The 14,334-nt window shown below is 41.1% G+C and overlaps 1 protein-coding gene across 2 annotated transcripts in view; it reads right to left on the reverse strand.

The window, feature by feature from the left end:
- GANAB (glucosidase II alpha subunit) overlaps positions 1–14,334 on the reverse strand; it is a 65,286-nt gene that overhangs the window by 30,976 nt on the left and 19,976 nt on the right. For both annotated transcript variants that reach the window (XM_089652883.1, XM_089652884.1), the window contains exons 2-3: positions 6,980–7,078; positions 2,049–2,157 (exon numbers count right to left, since the gene is read on the reverse strand). In XM_089652883.1, coding sequence (XP_089509009.1) covers positions 2,049–2,157; positions 6,980–7,078 — 208 coding nt within the window. The remainder of the gene's footprint in view (positions 1–2,048; positions 2,158–6,979; positions 7,079–14,334) is intronic.

Consider the following 14,334-nt stretch of genomic DNA (forward strand, 5'->3'; position numbering starts at 1 on the left):
TTTATGACATCACATTGCAAGCAGTAATACTGTGAAAGCTGAGAACACTGAAGGAGATAGAGATCCTTGTGCACAGGTTCTGTACTCCTTTAATGTGAAAGTTTATCTTTTATATTTTAACCTTTAATAAACATTTTAAAAACAGACAGCAGTATTCGTTTTTATCTTTGGAGAATATATCTATGCTAACCTGTGGAGTGGAGGAGACGGAGTGGTGTTATTGCAGCCATCCTTTAAAAAAAAGGAAAGGGCACTAACCAGACCTACCGTGCAGTGCAGAAGACAAGGTGGTGCCATTACATATATCGCCTTAAAAAGAGAGAGGTGCAGTATGGACCTATGGTAGCCAGGTCCCACCATGTAAGGTGAGAATCCATCTTATTACTAAATTGGGAAAGGAACACAAAGTGGTGGTGAGTGCCAACATCCCTCCCTCTTTAGGAACTGTATTGTCCTTCGTTATATTGTAAAGTGCTGAGCAAACTGTTGGCGGTATATAAATCCTGTATAAATGAAGGATCTGTGTAGAATATATTAAAAAATGAGCACATTGCATACTTCTGGGTCACAATTTAAAAAAGGGACAGTATTGTATAATTTTGAAAAGTAGGACTTATGATTTGTAATTATTGTAAGGTGATGGCACTGATGCATATTTTTTCAAGTATATTTTTTGTTTGAATAAATATTTATGTTTTTAACACTAATGAACCTTGAACTAAACTTGTTTGATTGAAAGTTTAGAATGTGTGCACAGAATGCTTAGATATCAACAAGAAAGATTGTTTTGGGCAATTTGAGGTTTTTTTTTCCTTTTTCTTTAGATTCTTATTAAAATGGTTTTCTAGTCTGTTTTTTTTTTGTTTTTTTTATTTGTTTTTTTTTTTTTCAAGCACCCAAACATCTTTGTATTTCAAAGTACAATTTTTAACTAAGGGTATATCCATTATTTATTTCAGGTACTTATATAGCGCCAATTTACGCAGTGCTTTACAAATATATTGTACATTCACATGTCCCCAACCCCTTAAAAGGGGTGTACAATCTAAGGTCCCCAACTCACATTCATACATACACACACCAGGGCCAATTTATACAGGATCCAATTAACTTAACAGCATGTCATTGAAGTGTGGGAGAAAACCGGAGTACCCGGAGGAAACCCACACAGACACAGGGAGAACATGCAAACTCCAGGCAGGTGGTGCCGTGGTTGGGATTCGAACAAACGATCCTAGTACTGCCAGGCGGAAGTGCTAACCATTTAGCCACTGTGCTGCCCATCAATCAGGATTTACTTAGACTCAGGAAATAGAGAAAAAAAAAAAATTCCTGCAAAGAAGGTACAGCAAGCAAGTTTTCTTCACAGATTTTCTTCACAGCTCCATATAGAGCCATCTAAAACAGGCAGGCATTCATGTTTGTACATCTTGGCATGAGCTACCTAGCTGTGCAAACAGGATTTTTTGACTAGTCAGACAACGATTGCCTACAAAGACACAAAATGGGGTTGGTTTACTAAAGGCAAATGGAGTGCAACTGCACTTGCAGAAATTATCTATTTTCCCAGAACTTAGTGAAAGGCGGGATGCTTCAGTTTGTAAACATCCAAGTGCAAAGTAAAGGAGGGGGGCGGGGAAAACACACAGCATTTTTGCTTGCGCATGATTGGATGACGGAAATTAGCAGAGCTTCACCACATTCACTGAGCTCTGGGGAAAATTAACTAACACACACACACACACACACACACACACACACACACCTTCCCTTTAATGCAAAAATGTGAATTTTAAAAACCTTGTTGAACTGTACGGCAGCCAAATGAGGACCATTTACTGATGTTAAAAAAACAAAGATTGTGTTTAAAGTAATCAGTGCTGCTTCAGTGGAGTTCCAGGACCTTGCCATGTTATCAGGCACAGGTTCCTAATTTCCCATATATGTCTTCTAGTGTGTATTCAGCTGGTATGTGTTTTTTTTTTTGTTTGTTTGTTTTTTTTTTTACACACACGCACTTAAGTTATCCATCACTAATTTCCACCTACCTTGGTCTTGTCATTGATGAGCTGAATCTCAAGCTTGTCAGCAATCAGTTTTGCACTTCCAAGCAAAGCCCGATACTGAGAGGACCCTGGCTCAAGCTTGCGTTGACGTCTTGAAACAAACAAATCAATATAGTTATGTAAATGTGATACCTAAACCAGCTACACGTAGAAGCAATCAACACTGCCATTCGCTCCTTCCTGACTTTTCTTTATACAAGCCATGGACAGCAATTTTCATTACAGCCCTTTATCCTTCCCCCTATTTCAAACTTTAAAATAGAAGTTGCAGAGTCCTGTATTTTTAAACCATGAAATCTAAAGCCTTTCAAAGCTAAATTCACCTTTGGAACATGTTATATCCGTATATCTGTTCCAGCTCATGCCCCACCCACCCGCTCACTCCTTCAAGGACAGAGGCCAGGGGATCCTCTCCTTGCACCCGTTGCCATATTTTAAAATCAGTGCAGCTGTGTGGGACAGCAATCTGTGCATGAATTAACTACAAAATCTGTCTTCCACCTTGGCAAACATCTTGTTCTTCTCAAACTGCGATGGTGATGATGAGCACCCTCGTAGTTCATGACACTTTCTCCAATTTTCTGAAAGAAAGCCTATAGAGAGGTACAGGCAAGAAAGCTGGTGTAGGTGTCTGCAGGAGCCTGACATGGCACCTGCAATCTACTTGTCGCAGGTGCAATTGTCTGCAGGCTCCTGTGAAAAAACATACTTTTTTCCTGCAAAAATATGTGGAATTACCATTTTTTGTTTTTTTCAAAAAGGTGAACTACATTACCTGAGGAATACACATTCAAAAACCTAAAAGGTCAGTAGATACAAACCTATTCACTTTTTAGAGTTTGCATCTTATCCCCATTGGTAGTGGTGCACCGAAATGAAAATTCTGGAGCCGGATAGCGAAACTTCAGAATGCACATGGCCGAAAACCATAACGTCTGCGTAAGTGGGGGTGAGGCGGCTCAACATTTATTTATTTTTTTAAAACTTTAATGTGTATTTTAACTTATGATTTTATTGCCATCACAGAGGACCAATAGCCCCCTATGTGATCATATATGAGTGACAGGTCCTCTTTGTAGGGGGGTGGGGGGGCAGTGTGTGCAAGGAAGGGGCAGGAGAGGAGCAGTGTATATATAGTGAGGGAAGCAGTGTATACAATCAGGCTCCCTCACTGGCTGCCCCTAGATGTCACTTCCAGTTTTTCCTGACCCCGATCCTCCATGCCACTCAAGTGACTGACTTGCAGAGGAGGTGGGGGACCTCCGATACCCACCGCACTGGCTTTCAAATCCGCAGGCAGCTCCCGCGCTGAGGAAGGGAGGGGGCGGCAAGATGGCGGCCGGCATCGGCTCCCGGAGCTGTTCAACTTCAGAGGGAACGCAGCCTTCACCACAGCGGGCCCAACTCCTCTCCTCCAGTCCTGGGACACACAGCGATAGCTCTCCTGGCTCATGGAAGTGTCCATTCTGCTCCCTCTGGGTCCCTCTCTTGACCTGCCAGGTCCCTTCCGCAGGCTGCGGCCCTGTCACCAGGCCACGATTCCCAGGCTTCTTCCCTGCTAGATAGGGAAATGGCTGACATCTTCACCAGCCAAATTAGCGGTTATGATTCAGCTCCTGATGGTCAAGTGGACTCTCCTGCATATCCATCTGTGCCCCCACACTACTCAGGGGAATCCATGCTTATTGCTTGTTTTGCTGATTTACTTCAGAGGGAAACAGAAAAAGCTACCACTAAATTGACCTCTGAACTAAAGCAAGATTTCAGGGAGATCGGAAACCACCTGGAGAACATTGAGTCTAAAGTTGATGATAGAATTTTGAGACACTCTGAACTGTAACAGGATTGTTGACCTACAAGATCTTGAGAACCACACCCGCCGGTATAATTTCCGGATTAGAGGCCTGTCAGAAACGGTCAAGGATATTGCCTCAGTTGGCCACTCCCTTATACTATCAGCGGTGCCAGATGCCGACGAAATCCACACGGAAATAGATCGTATCCATAGAGCTCTGGTCCCCTTAAAACCGGATGGGCCCCCTCGGGGCGCAACTGTCAAACGTAATTTTTTTTAGAATTGAGGAAGTGATGAAACATGCCAGAGAACATCCAGATTTGGAAATCGAAGGGTACAAGATTCAAGTCTTTGCAGACATTTCTCAAGCTGCTATATAAAAACAGAGGGTGTTCAAACCATTGCTTTCACCTTTAAATTCAAAGAGACATTCATTATTGATGGAACTACCCGTTTCGCTTACAATGGCAAATCCTACGCCTTTTCTACATTCTATGAAGGAGAGAAACTTTGTTGAACTTGGGCTTTATTTCCCTTAACCCCTCCCCGCGGACTCAATCCAAAGCTGATGGCCCTCCTTCCCCACTTTTGCCTCTGTGGTCCCCCTCTCCCAGGAAAAAAAAAAAAAAAACCTTGCTACTCCACATCAGGTTCCTTGAGGACTCTGCTGGCTACTAGCCAATTTATATTTGGCAAGGACCTCTCCATGGACCTGTTATGAGACATTGGCCTCAGTCTGTTTTTTTTACTTGTTATTGTGCACGTTAGCTCTGGTTATATTGCCTTTAACGGTTTATGGGCTAGATTGTTTACAGGCCAGCTACTCTACTTTTCTGGCGTTAAGAACCTTTATTGTACATGTCTTACAGACCCCACAGCGCCGAGAAGAGTCTATGCGCTCTCCCTAAATGAAAGGCTCTCCCTACTGCTTTGTTTTGGGGAAGAATATTGTTCCTTGACCTTGCATCTGGGATATTTAGTATTCTACAGTTTTATGCCACATATTGTGTTGCCACTTGGATTGACGCTAACCATTTTCTGGGCTCAGAGCCTTTTGTATCTTTCCTCATCTTCCTTACTATTTTTCATGGTTTCTATTTGAGGGTCATCTCAGGATTTTTTTCTTTGGCCCAGCATACTTGTTATTCTATACGGGTGGGTGTGTGGGTCTCACCACCGCTGCTTTGAATTTTTTCAATGTCCACCTTAAGATCTAATAGTAGTATTGTTTGCTTGCTCTCATAATGTGCAAGGATTGGGATCCCCTCTAAACATCTTAAGGTTTTTTTTCTCGTTCTAAGTCCCTAGGAGCTGATATAGTCTTGTTACAGGAAACCCATTTTGCTTCCTCTTTCACACCTAGGTATATTCATAGGGATTTCCCTGTATGCCATTTCACTAACACATCTGAAAAGAAACTAGTGGTGTCTAGCACGGTGGTTATCCTTTACGGAGTCTAAAGTGATACGAGACAAAGGAGAGAGAGAGAGAGAGAGAGAGATTAGTTAAAGGCCACTTAGGGGGAACTTTAGTGACTTTTCTGCTTTATTATGCCCCTAACGTGAATCAATTAGCTTTTTTTTATCCCTGTCTCAATCTCTATCTCCAGAATTGGAAGGCGATGCTATTTTAGCAGGGGACTCTGATTTAGCCTTAGACCAAACGATTGATAAATCACATACGCAGACATTTCGGTTTTCGTCCACATGCATTCTGAATTTTCGGTATCTGTTTTGGCACCAGAATTTTCATTTCTGGTGCACCACTTGTAAAATTTACGCTGTGTCACCACTGCATGGGCGTGTGCAAATTTAAAGCGTGACATGTTTTGTATCTATTTGCTTGGTGAAACCTCATCTTTTATATTAAAGAAAAAAAAATTGGTTATGTATTGTGTTTTTATGTACTAAAATTCAAAAAAGTATATTTCCCCCCTAAATATGCTACGCAAATACCATGTGACAAAAAAAAAAAAAAAAAGTAAAAAAAAAACCCACCAATTCATTCTAGGGCCTCTGCTTTAAAGATAAAAAAAATTATTATAATGCTTGGGAGTTCCAAGATATTTTCAGCAAAAAGTACTGATTTTAACATGTAAACAAGGTGCCAGAAATGGTCTGGAGCTGAAATGGTTAAAGCATTTTGTTACAAGTGAAATTACCTGCTGATCTTGTTATAAATTTAGAGCTCTTCCATCTCCAGTACTCACTACCTGTGTTCTAATCAGAGTGTAATTAGGTCTTCCGGTGTTCTCTTGGAACTACAAAATGATTACCTTTATGTTGTAGAGATGGTAGAGGTAATTTGGCTGACAAAATGTTATGTGTTGACAGCCTACAACAGAAGCCAAGTGCATTTCCGGTGAGGTAACAGGTATTTCTCTCTACTTGCATGGTCTTTAACCCTTTTACTGCCATGGCCATAAGTTGTACGTACCTGGTAGGTGGGGGTGGGGGACACTCCTAGTGGCTGCAACCACCATGAGTGTGTATATCTGACAAGCAGACTACCAGATGGAAGCAATAGGGCACCTCGGCTGCTGTTCCTCCCCTTCTAGCTGACCCAGAAGCGATGTGTAGAACATCTTTTCCGGGTCCCTGTGTCATTTTCCCAAGTCTGCACTAGATTCCTTGACAGATAGGTGAAACATCAAGGGTATTTTAGACCCCCTGCTGTCTCAATAAAGAGAACCTGTCACCAAAAAAAAAAACAAACAATCACATATGGGACTTTTGGTCTTTGACAGGGGGAGGGGACTTTAAGGTTTGACATGTTGAGTACTCAGCACAAACCCATCTTTTATATTTTACCAAAAAATTGATTTAGTACAATTATGTGCCCTAAAAATTAGTATTTTTTACTGAAGTTTAGCGTATCCTATACATTTGCCCCAATATTTTATAACAGAAAAAACTGGAACCATCACCATTTTATTCTCTAGGGCGTCTGCTTTTAGAAAATATATGTGTTTTTTTTTTGGGAGGGGGGAGAGGTTATGCAATCTTTAGGGCTAAAGTTATAAAAAAAAATAAAAAAATAAATAATAAAAAAAAAAAAAAAACAGGGAAAGGGATACAACATGATAAAACAGGTTTCTTGTTATGATCCACTCACTGACCTGCAAAATGAGCTCTGGTCACATGTCTTGAAGTTGCTCCTATCAACACTCAGGGCAGGAGCAAGACAGACTGAAAACACGAGAGCAAGCTCCAGAAGCCTTCATAAAAGAAAAAAAGAATATTAGTGCATTTAATTAAAATAGAAAACACAGCAAAGCAAATATAAAATAAAAAACAAGAGAACTGTAAAACCATCCGACATTTTCTGATTGCTCCGTTACATACAGTTATATCACCTAGCGACAAAAGCAACATAAGCATGTTGGTATCCATAAGGTACTCTACGCTCACAATTTTCTATTACCTTGCTAAGCAACAGTCTCCAGAGATTGGGTATTATCTCAAATTTATCATCATGCCACATGGACGCTGTGACTTCTGCCTCCCATGCACTGGCTTAAAAGATAATTCTCTTAGGGATTTAACACTAGCAGCTATTCTGCTAAAAATAATTATATAACAGCTGTTCTACTGGTAAAATTGGAGCAAAAAACCTTAATATACCCACATTAGAAATTCCAATTAAAATTCAAAGTTCTAGTTCAAGAAATGTAAACTAATCTTGTCAGACAGAAAGTAACTTGCAACTTCTGATGGTCAGTACAAGGGCATGACAGAGCTTAGAGACAAAAGGAAGCGCATCTCTCTAGCCCAATAAAAAAAAAACGTTCATTAAAAAGATAAAATCACCCAAGCAGCAATTTTATTACAGGTACTTATATAGCGCTGACAATTTACATATATATTGTACATTCACATCAGCCCCTGCCCTCAAGGGGCGTACAATCCAAGGTCCTAAATCACATTCATACATACACATACTAGGGCCAATTTAGACAGGATCCAATTAACCTACCAGCATGTCTTTAGAATGTGGGAGGAAACCGGAGTACCCAGAGGAAACCCAGGCAGGCACAGGGAGAACATGCCAACGCCAGGCAGATGGTATCATTGGGATTCAAACTTACAGCCCTACTGCAGCCAGGCAGAAATGCTGAGAGTACCGGTAATTGCCGCTTAAGATGGCCATACATTATACAATTTTCTAATTCAATTTCCTGTAGATTTACCTTCAACTAAATATCACAACGGCCTGCCTGATTGCATATAAAATTGAAAGTGTTTAGGTTAGACCTCATATTATATGGTTTTGGTAAATCTAAAATAAAAATTGTATAATGTATGGCTAGCCTTAGGTTTGATGTTATCTTTTATTAAAAGGGTTTTATTGGGCTAGAGAGATGCACTTCCTTCTCTATTTTTGATATATTAACCACTGTACATGTGCCGACGGGAGCAGTGCAGAAGCGGGTGGCCTCCGCATTCACTGTCTGTGGAGTGCATGAACACCGATCACTGTACGGGACCTCTCTGTGAGGTCCCGATTCATGTGATCACTGATTGGCCAATCAGTGATCACAGGAATAGTAGTAAACAAGATGTTGTTACTTCCTCACATCATTGCTTACTACATGTGAAATCTGTGAATGGTCACAGAGGTCACATGGCACAAGGCTATTCACAACAGCCTTGTACCATGCGACAAGCTGTGACCAATCACAGCATTTCTCAATGGCTGCAAGAATGCAGCCAGAGAGAAGGAGAAATGGTTGCTTTTACACCCATAAAGGCTGTAAAAGCAATCCGTTTAAAAAAAATCATCAGCCCCCACAAGTAGCACAGTGTCACTATGGTGACACTGTACTGCTAGGTTGACGGTATGTTAAAAAAAAATAAAAGAAAAAAATGTAGAAAAAAAAAGTTTGAGAACGTATAATTTTTGGTTAAACTAATAAACTAATTTGGATTATTATTTTTTTCACTACAATGATAGATGAATACATTTTGGCCAAGATTTATGAAGAAAAATTTGCAAAATCTTATAAGAAATTTTTTTTTCTTCAAAATGTTTGGACTTCCATTTATATAGCAAAAAAAAATAAAAATCCCAGTGGTGAATAAATACCACCAAAATAAAGTTTTATCGGTCTCAAAAAAAATGTTAAAAAATTAATATGAGTACAGTGTTGCATGACCACGCAATTGTCAAAGTGTGATCGAACTGAAAGCTGAACATTGGCCTGGACAGGAAGGGGCTGAAAGTAGGCAGTTTTCCCTTAGTTTGAAATGTAATAAGTACCTTATTTTAATTATAAAAATAAAAAAATAAAAAATAAAAAAAGATACAGTTAGCATACAACACAGTAGACAATCACAGTTCACTCATTAGAAAAACTGCAAAAAGCCTGCCTTTGACAAACTTTAAACTAAGCAGATGAAAAAAAAGCAGCAGGAGTGATCTTCAATAACTGTAAAGCTGCAATTTGTTTACATCTGATCATATTCATATATAGGTTTCTCCAGACCCCTTTTGGCCTTCTCTCCAATTATCAATGACAGAACACAGAGTTGGCAGTGGTGTCAGATCCTCTTTTTTGGTGTCAAACATGCTGCTAATATCAGTAAGCAATCTAGTGCATATAAAAAGACACAAGCCCAAGCCACTTCTTGCCAGTGTTCACCAGGAAATGGTGTCCTCAAGAGGCCTAGCGATGAATATTGTGATTACTCAATAAATTAAATAGTATATTATCACCACTGTGGATGGGTCAATCACAAAAGGAAAATAAAGTTAACAAAAAAAACCAAACACGTTTCTCCCAGCTTCATTTTCCAATTTTGCAAAGTCGGCAGATTGATGCCTTAAGTAGTAACAGCAACCCTAAGTTAATCAACTTTGATTTACAGCACTATTACAATCCTCCAACTAGGATTTCAATTACATGTGGAGCTTTGACTGCACATCTGCTTTGGCTACTTTTATGGGGCAAAAAGTAGTGAACATTCACTGGTGGTGAATAACTCATCTAAAAAACACATGAATTCGAAAGAATCCCCAGGAATGAATGTCAGATTCATGGCTTTATGCATACGCACTTATATGCAGAGTTTTGACATACAAGCTTTAAGAATTCCTTATTTTTTCCCCCTCCCCAGTAAAATTTTAAGATTATGTGGATCTACCTAAAATGGTAATTAACCCAAAAGCAAACATTATATTCCAGCTTACCAATTCTTAGAAATGGTAGTTTTCTTTTAGGGTTTTTAGCTGGTGAGCCAACCAGAAAATCTGTTTTTCAATAGACATGCTGTCCAGCAGATGCAGCAGTCAGAGGGTTGAGACAAGCCATTTACCTCTGACAGGAATGCTTCCAAGGATCAGCTTTTATGTAAAACCTAAAAGGAAAACAACTGTTTGCTCCAACTACCTATAAAATGTTACCTGGAGTTCAGCTTCAATTTGTTAGTGTATCTAAATATACTACTACATCTAATGTTCCCCTTCCCCCAGACCAGTGGTGGGCAACCTTTTTTTTCAACTGAGCCAAATCTCGCCAAAACCATGATTGAAATTTATTTTGAGAGCCACATTTTTAAAACTGAAAATACATCTCCCATATAGTAATTCATCCCCCATATAGTAATTCATCCCCCATAGTAATTCATCCCCCATAGTAATTCATCCCCCATAGTAATTCATCCCCCATAGTAATTCATCCCCCATAGTAATTCATCCCCCATAGTAATTCATCCCCCATATAGTAATTCATCCCCCGTATAGTAATTCATCCCCCGTATAGTAATTCATCCCCCGTATAGTATTTCATCCCCCGTATAGTATTTCATCCCCCGTATAGTATTTCATCCCCCGTATAGTATTTCATCCCCCGTATAGTATTTCATCCCCCGTATAGTATTTCATCCCCCGTATAGTATTTCATCCCCCGTATAGTATTTCATCCCCCGTATAGTATTTCATCCCCCGTATAGTATTTCATCCCCCGTATAGTATTTCATCCCCCATATAGTATTTCATCCCCCATATAGTATTTCATCCCCCATATAGTATTTCATCCCCCATATAGTATTTCATCCCCCATATAGTATTTCATCCCTCATATAGTATTTCATCCCTCATATAGTATTTCATCCCTCATATAGTATTTCATCCCTCATATAGTATTTCATCCCTCATATAGTATTTCATCCCTCATATAGTATTTCATCCCTCATATAGTATTTCATCCCTCATATAGTAATTCATCCCTCATAGTAATTCATCCCTCATATAGTAATTCATCCCTCATATAGTATTTCATCCCTCATATAGTATTTCATCCCTCATATAGTATTTCATCCCCCCATATAGTATTTCATCCCCCCATATAGTATTTCATCCCTCATATAGTATTTCATCCCTCATATAGTATTTCATCCCTCATATAGTATTTCATCCCTCATATAGTATTTCATCCCTCATATAGTATTTCATCCCTCATATAGTATTTCATCCCTCATATAGTATTTCATCCCTCATATAGTATTTCATCCCTCATATAGTATTTCATCCCTCATATAGTATTTCATCCCCTCATATAGTATTTCATCCCCCCATATAGTATTTCATCCCTCATATAGTAATTCATCCCTCATATAGTATTTCATCCCTCATATAGTATTTCATCCCCCCATATAGTAATTCATCCCTCATATAGTATTTCATCCCCCCATATAGTAATTCATCCCTCATAAAGTAATTCATCCCTCATATAGTATTTCATCCCCCACAGTACTATCCCCCCCCCCCCCTTCTAGTAAGCCAAGTCCCCCGTGTCAATTCACTTACCTTTTGCGTTCCTCTCGCTGTCTTCCCGCGCCGTTCGGGTCTTCAGGGCGGACTGTGAGAGGAGCCTAGCTCCCCTCCCCTCACGTTCGGCACGCTGCCCCGCCTACACACATCCTGACAGCCACATCCGCGGGCCGGATTAAAAGGTCCGCGCGGACTTTTGGGGCTGCCAACCGAGAGGAGGCAGGGGAGCGGCCGACCGAGAGGAGGGAGGGGAGCAGGCGCCCGGCACACAGAAGAGCCGCATTAGAGTGGGTAAAGAGCCGCATGTGGCTCGCGAGCCGCGGCTTGCCGACCACTGCCCCAGACTAATGATGCTGCTGTCCAAAAGTGCTCCTTCATCCAGAGTGGAGGCAGTCTTATACAGGAGGTGTGTTACTAGCCAGATCATCAGGTGAAAACAGAGAAAACACACCTTATGATTATCAAGCTAAAATGTGTTATATTTTTGGTCTTGAGTTTAATACCACTGTTATGGTGCTCTACAATGTGACCAGTCAGGACACTAGTCAGACTATCCTCCAGTCATAGCTGAGAACGGAGGGCCCAATCAGACAGGTGAACCTAGTGGTGTATTTAGGTTTTGTGCTGCCCCAGGCAACACAAAAATCATCTGCCCCCTTGCACATCGAGCAACACCACCCCCCCCTTCCCCCTCCCACAGAAAGAGAGCCTGACATTGACCAACAACACCCCTGCACCCCACACGGGAGAGTCTTCCACTAACCCCCTGGCCATAGAGAAAAAGACTCATCTTCGAAGCTCCGGACATCCCTGGGAATGAGTCAGGCTCTACATACAACACCAGGCAGCCTGCAGCCTCTCTTGGATCCCAACTGGTTCCCATGGCGCGTGTCCCTTCTTTCATCCCTTCTTCTGAGGGGAGGTGCTGCCCCCCCCGAAAAATGCCACCCTAGGCAGGTGCCTTGTGGTAAATACGCCCCTGGGTGAACCCTGAACAAACCACTTGCGTGGAAGCGGCCTTACAATTATAGGCCATCACAGGATTCATGTGATCAGGAGCCGGGTCTCCTAGCTCCAGATTGTTAAGAGATCAGGAGCTTGTGGTGACAGCTTAGTCTATGTGCTGAAACATGTGCTCCACCTCAAAGGCTGAAGCACTTACGTGGCATCTTGGAAGACGACCCACTTCCATGATGTCGCACATATGCCTTACATTACTGTCAACAGGTTAAGCATTCCTTTGCAACTTGAATGTTTAACATCAAACATACTACATAAGCTACCAGTACTTCAGTTCAGCCTAATGTCTCAAAATTTCTCTAGGAACCTAAATAAACCTGTTGGGTGAAGGAGGGGGAGCATACAAACTTGTGCCATATAGCAAAGAGTATGACTGAACTTCTTGTCTTTATCATTGTGATCTTCGGCTAAAGATTTGTGATGTTAGGCTCACCTAGGAACCATGAGCAAAGTCCACCCAAGGTGTAAGACAATTTATATATATTATATACAGAGCTTGAAAAAGCCGCTCACCCGCTAGCCAAATGCGAGGAGAAATTCTCGAGCGGCAAGCACAGATGGAGCGGCTGCGCTCCAAGCCTCATTGTGAAGCCGAGTTCCGGTTTCCGAGTTCTTGCTTCTTCGGCACCACCGCTGAGGGGACAGGTGCAGGAGGGGTCCGCTCTCCTCTGCTGAGAGGAGACACCCTCTCCACCGCTGCAGGGGACTCAAGGAGTAAGTACTGTATACATGTCATATCACTATAATGGAGTACAGGGGAGCTGGGGTATACATTACTGTATACATGTCATATCACTATAATGGAGTACAGGGGAGCTGGGATATACATTACTGTATACATGTCATATCACTATAATGGAGTACAGGGGAGCTGGGATATACATTACTGTATACATGTCATATCACTATAATGGGGTACAGGGGAGCTGGGATATACATTACTGTATACATGTCATATCACTATAATGGGGTACAGGGGAGCTGGGATATACATTACTGTATACATGTCATATCACTATAATGGGGTACAGGGGAGGGGGATATACATTACGTGTATACATGTCATATCACTATAATGGAGTACAGGGGAACTGGGACATACATTACTATGATTACTGTATACATGTCCTATCACTATAATGGAGTACAGGGGAGGGGGATATACATTACTGTATACATGTCATATCACTATAATGGAGTACAGGGGAGGGGGATATACATTACTGTATACATGTCATATCACTATAATGGGGTACAGGGGAGGGGGATATACATTACTGTATACATGTCATATCACTATAATGGGGTACAGGGGAACTGGGACATACATTACTATGATTACTGTATACATGTCCTATCACTATAATGGAGTACAGGGGAGGGGGATATACATTACTGTATACATGTCATATCAGTATAATGGAGTACAGGGGAGCTGGGATATACATTACTGTATACATGTCATATCACTATAATGGAGTACAGGGGAGCTGGGATATACATTACTGTGTACAGTTTTATATTTTGGACTCTATTTTAAAGAAAAATGTAATTTTAGAAGCTTTAAAGGGGGCGTGGTTGGGGGCAGGGCTGGGGGCGGCATTGGGGCGGACCTGGGCAAGGTTGGGTGGGGCAACTGGTGGAGAGTAAGGTTTGTGCCTGGCTAATAGGTCTAGACTCGTA

The sequence above is a fragment of the Staurois parvus genome, unplaced genomic scaffold, assembly GCF_062004578.1.
Source record: "Staurois parvus isolate SC_StPar_1 unplaced genomic scaffold, SC_StPar_1.0 ptg000694l, whole genome shotgun sequence".
Lineage (NCBI taxonomy): Eukaryota > Metazoa > Chordata > Amphibia > Anura > Ranidae > Staurois > Staurois parvus.